The following is a 5,483-nucleotide window of genomic DNA, read 5'->3' as shown; positions in this document are numbered from 1 at the left end:
AAAGGGGAGCGCTCCCAAAGCCCGGGAGGGCCCGCGGGCCGGGCGGGGCCGGGACGGCCGCTGGGCAGGCCGGGCCGCGGGCCTCGCCGTGCCCTGGGTCCTCTCTGCCTCCGTACAGAGCTCCCGGGGCGGGCTGAGGGTCACGGGCGGGCACGGGGCACTGCCCGCTCTGAGGGGGCTGTGGGAACGGGGTCCTGTCCCCTGTCCCTCCAGGACACCGAGGGGACAGCTCGGTGTGCGGGTGACACCTCTGGGATTCCGCGGCTCCAGGATCTTAGTCAGGGGGAGGCTGGGAACCCTGGGCAATTGGCCAGTTATTTTGGTGTTTTTCCCTGTTCAATTTTCCAGATGGAACAGATACAGGTATGGAAATCTCTGTTGCAGAGCTCTGTTATTACAACAAAGGTATTTCGAAGTGTTTGTCGGGGCAGATCCTTCTGGTTGTGGCTACCCCATCCCTGGAAGTGTCCAGGGCCAGGTGGGACAGGGCTTGGGGCAGGCTGGGCTGGTGGAAGGTGTCCCTGCCCATGGCAGGGGTGAAATGAGATGGAGACTTCAAGGTCCCTTCCAACTTGAATGATTCTGTAATTCTGTGAAGTCCTTAATGGAAGCCAAGTGGTTAGTAAAGGGATTTAAATTTTAATTTAGTAGTGAAAGACATAGACTTGTTTGTTTAAAAACCACTGTGGGATGTGGCTGCAGGGGGTGGCTGCAGTGATGCTGACCACAGGGACCAGAGGCCAGACCTCTGGGAATCCCAGAGCTTCTGGGATGGCTCATCTGCACCCTGATGGGTTTGAGGCATGCCTTTTGTTGGCAAGAAATACTTGTTTGTGTACCTAGGTGCTTTTGGGCTTTAATGCTCTGGCTTTTATTTACAGCAGGGAAGTAGAATGGAGAAATGTTTGGTGAGGCTGGAGGGAGCAGGGCTGTAAGAACAGACTCTGTGCTCCAGGGAAGGTCACTTCCTGTGCTCTGTCCAGGGGCAGGGACTTGTTTCTGTCATCATTCAGTGGAATGATGTGTGAGAGACAGTATTTGTAGACACACATTCCTGCCAGCTCTGTGCCTGTTCTCAGGCTGCTCTGAGCTCTCTGAGCTGAGCTGTCACACAGGGTTTGGGCAGCCAGGTCTCCCCACCCAGCTGGGGCTGGTGAGTGGCTGAAGTTTGTGCTGACAGTGTGTGCCCTAGAAATCTGCATTTTCCTGTTGTAATCCAGAGGCAGTGACCTGACAAACAACCACAGAAAGTCTTGGCACTGCTTCTGTCCTCTCGTATCAATGCCCTAAGTCTCAAAAAAGCATCTATGATCCTTTGTTGTTTAGGAGCACAGAGGTCTTACTGGAGTGTCTTGTATGAACAAAATCTTTAGGAAAAATGATACTAAATGATCTCAGAAAGATTTTGACTTAATACCACAGGCAGGCAGGAGGTGAATCTTCTCTGCCTAGTTTCCCAGGGTAACAGTAGTCATGAACAGAGATAATGTTTTGTCTGTGATCTGCATTTACAAGCACTTTCCCATGCCCAATAAAACACAGTGTTGTATAAAATGAATGTAACTGGCAGTGGCTTTCTGGAAACCTGAGCTGCAGCAGTGCAGTAAAACAGACATCTGGGTGTCTGGGGATTCTCCTCTGCTGCATGTTTGTTATTTTCCTTTAGCACAAACCCCAGAATCAAGCCTGATTTACAACCTTTCCCTCGTGTCTCTGTAAAGACTGGCAGTTAATTGTAGCTCTGCAGAATCTCTTAGCCCTGTAGAGATTTCCAGCTAAAGTTATCATGAAAAATAAAACTAGCTCCTGGTTGGAGGTAGTTCTGCTGCCTCTTTCTGCAGAGAAGGAGCAAGTCCTGCCTTGGGACAGGGCTGGAGTCTGAGGTTCAGCTCAGTGTGACGTTTCTCCCTCCTGATGATGTGTGTTGCCTGGGTGAATGTGGGCCTGGGAATGGTTTTCAGTGACCCTCTCCTGCCTGCTCACCTTGGGTGAAATCTTGTGTGTGTTATCTACAAAGTTATGGACACATCTTTTTTCTTTACTTTCCCTCTTCTCCTCTATCTCTTCCCTTTAGTTACTTCTAGTTGTGACAGTGTGGCACTCAGTGCCCTGCTGCTGGGTGTATTTTCCTTACCAGACTTCTAATTCTTTCCATTTTTTCCATTTTTTGTCTTTCATCTTTATCTGTGCATGCCCACACTCTGTTTAAGTCTTAATTTAAAGATTTATCGTTTCCTTCTGTGAAAAATTCTTGACATTGTGGGGAGTTTCTACCTGTTGGAGCCCAGATATATTACTGCATTTTGGGAGAGGCTGTGGAATTGCACTGGTTTTCTTTCCTTTTGAAGAAGGAGGGGAAGCTGTGGACATCCAGATGACACAGATTTGGTTTCTTGTCCTCATTTAGATCTTTGCATGTTTGACTTTTTGCTTTCTCAGATTTACTATCTACTCTGCCAGAACTAGTTTGGCTAAAGCTTTGAAAAAAAAATCAGATATAAAAAAGGGCATGATTTTTATTAGAGTGTGTGCCTGTTGTTAATTCTAGATGTATAATAGTATTAAAGCCTGACCTAAGTCTCTCAGGAGCTTATATTTGTGAGAGTTAAAAGATGGAAGCTTTATTTTTCTGTGTTTACTGTTTCTTGAAGTAAAGAAACGGTATCAGATCTTGAAAATGTCTTGTGCTGGTTGAAATTTCAAGTGTAAAATGGGTCACTCTGGAAGAATTAAATCTCTGGAGACCTGAGAACTGCAGTGCCTGATTGTATGCACTGGATTTCCTTCCTGTTTGTGTACCTGCCTGTTTGTAACAGGCAGCAGGGCAGTGGATTGTAGAGCCAACAGGTTTCTTTGGAAGTGCTGTCAGGTTGAAAATAAAAGATTTATGTTAATTGTGAGATTTGGGAAGTCACAGAAATAATAAACTTTCTGAACCTGGCAGGGCTTCAGTGGGTACCTCCCATCCTTAGTGCCTGGGGAGAGTTGTGTGGAGCCAGAAGAAAACTGACTGCTCTTCTCAGTCCAGATGCTGTCAGATACTGATGTGAGCACATACCCATAATATTTCCTGAGTCCTGGGCTTTTAATCCCCTTGCAGATTTTAGGAAACATTCTGTTAAACTTCTCTTTTAAGGATGATCTCAGTCTCATCAGTGCTTAACCAAGATGTGTTTTCAGTTCTCCTGAGAACCATCTCCAAGGTGGAATTGGCTGATAATGACTCCACAAAGAGCAGTGAAATTAAAAGGAAGGGGCTGGTTGTGTGTGCAGAAACCTGCCCTGAATTCCTGATAGAAGCATCACACTTGTCTGCTGTCAGCTCTGTTTTAAACTCACAAGATCTGGCTCTGCTCCCAGGGAACAAATAAAAAGTTGCACCTGGGGAGGTTTAGATTGGCTATTATGGAAAATTTCTGCACTGAGTGGGACTCTTTGGCCTCGCTGCTCTGTCAGAGTCACTCTGCATGTGATCAGAGCACTGGTTTTGGCCTTTCACTGCTTTCTGCTGCTCACTTACAAATAACTGGACACCTCCCTGACATTCCATTGGAGTGACCCTGCTTTGGAGACTCTGGTGAGCTGTAGCAGCTGATGCTGTGTCAGCTCCTAGTGCTTCATGTTCATCTGGGCTCTCAGTTTCCTTTTGAACAGCTCTGGGGAAGTCGCAGGGTAGGATGTCACCATTCCCATGGAGACCTTTCTCAGTGATCATGTGCAGCCACTCAAAATCAAAGCTCCTGTGCCCCTGAGTGCCCAGATATTGCTTTACCTGATCCTTGAGGATGGAAACCTTTCTCTGAGGGGGGAGCTGAGCAAGGAAGTGGAGACTGGAACCTCTGTCCTCATGAAGACCCTTTGCTCTGTGGCCTTTGGCTGTTTATTCCCATTGCCCCTGTTCTCCTTGGAGTGCTGTATGACACAATTCCATGTGGCTGCCCACCTCAGGGACTGCTGCCAGCTTTTCCAGGGAAACATCAGAAGGATTTTCTTCTTAGAGAGAACCACAAGATGGAGCAAAATGATTCCAGGAGCTCCTGTGTTTGACATCTCCCTCTTTCTGTCTAAAAACATCAACAAGAAAAGCTATGGAGACCCACTGTGAAGCTGGAAAAACCTGCCAGGGAATGCCAGGACGTGTGGAAAACAGCTGGGCTGACTTTCAGTCTGCTGCTGGGCTTTGGAACTTCAGAGAGGGCCGTGCCAAGGTTAAGGGCACTCAGAGGAAACTGAAGATCTCTCCTGGCAATGCATCTCAGCATCTTCTTTGAATGCTGCACTAAAGGAGCTGTTGTAAGACAGAAATCTGTTCTGTGCAGCACTCCCCATAAAGCTTTCACCTACAGCCTGAACAGAAATTGGGTCAAGTGTCTCTGGCTGTGTTCTGTGTGTTACTGAGGTGCTCCAGAGGCCATTGATGAGGCAGCACTGCTGGATAAGCAGCTGGGAGTGTCACCTCCTGCCACCAGCTCCAGCAGCTGCCCCATGGCTCACTCAGAGCCCTGGGGTTGATGCTGAGCCCCTAGGAACTGGTTGCCTGTTTGTGGCTGAGCTGTGCCTCAGCTGCTGCTGCCTCCCTGCAGAACATCAGAACCTAGAAACTGATGGTCAGTCCACTAGATAGAGAAAATCTGGTTGTTATTTTATCAGCACATGGTGTACTGGCCTTCACCAGCTTGAGGTAAGGGGCTGATGCTGAAGATTGTTTCGTGAATTTGGAATTGTGTCAGTTTTCTAGAGAAAGTGAGGATTGATGGATCCAAACTTGCTGTGCAGCCATGGCTGTTTTATTGATGCTGATTTTTTTTTAACTCACATTTTCCAGGCCGTGCAGGAGGTTGGATTGAATTCTCATGTGTCTGTTTCTCCTGTTTTTGTGTCGTTCTGGGTTTTGCACTGAGGTGCATCAAACCTGAATGGTGCAGAGAGGTTACAGGAATACAAACTTCAGGCTGTTGTGGTATCCAGCAGATACCACAGAGGTGCAAGAATAGAGTGTTTCCCAGGCTTTGTGAATTGTTTTTGTCTCCCTTCTCAGGTTTAGTTTATTGCCTCTGTGAAGACAGAGGACTTGATGATCCCAGAGGTCTTTTCCAACCTAAACAATTCTGTGATTCCAAGGCTAGTTCTAGGAGCCTGAAAAACCCCAAAGTGCCAAATAATTTTGTTTAGAACACTGTGCTGCATTAAGCAATGGTGGTGGGGCCCTTGTGCTAAGCCATGGCCACTCACACACCTCCTGAAATGCTTGGGCTCACAAATCACCTCAATCTTCCTTGTGTTTCTGTTTTTGCAGAGCTGACCCTGAACCCACCAGAAGGGATTGTGGCAGGTGAGGAGCTGAGCAGGGTTTGTGCCCTCTGGAGCTGTGACCTTGTGTTCAGGTAGCTCTGAGCATTGTTCTGTTCTCTTTCACAGGTCCCATGAATGAAGAGAACTTCTTTGAATGGGAAGCCCTGATCATGTGAGTTAAATTCTGTTTG

At 47.5% G+C, this 5,483-nt stretch overlaps 1 protein-coding gene across 1 annotated transcript in view; it reads left to right on the top strand.

The window, feature by feature from the left end:
• Window positions 1-5,211: 5,211 nt before the first annotated feature.
• Window positions 5,212-5,483, top strand: part of UBE2G2 (ubiquitin conjugating enzyme E2 G2) — a 12,679-nt gene continuing 12,407 nt past the window's right edge. The window contains exons 1-2 of the mRNA XM_005425059.2: window positions 5,212-5,332; window positions 5,419-5,464. Of these exons, the coding sequence (XP_005425116.1) occupies window positions 5,221-5,332; window positions 5,419-5,464 (158 nt within the window). The 5' untranslated portion in view covers window positions 5,212-5,220. The remainder of the gene's footprint in view (window positions 5,333-5,418; window positions 5,465-5,483) is intronic.

Source organism: Geospiza fortis, unplaced genomic scaffold (assembly GCF_000277835.1).
Source record: "Geospiza fortis unplaced genomic scaffold, GeoFor_1.0 scaffold118, whole genome shotgun sequence".
In the NCBI taxonomy this organism is placed as follows: Eukaryota; Metazoa; Chordata; class Aves; order Passeriformes; family Thraupidae; genus Geospiza; species Geospiza fortis.
Note: the sequence above shows the minus strand (reverse complement) of the source record. Positions and strands in the feature narration are given on the sequence as shown.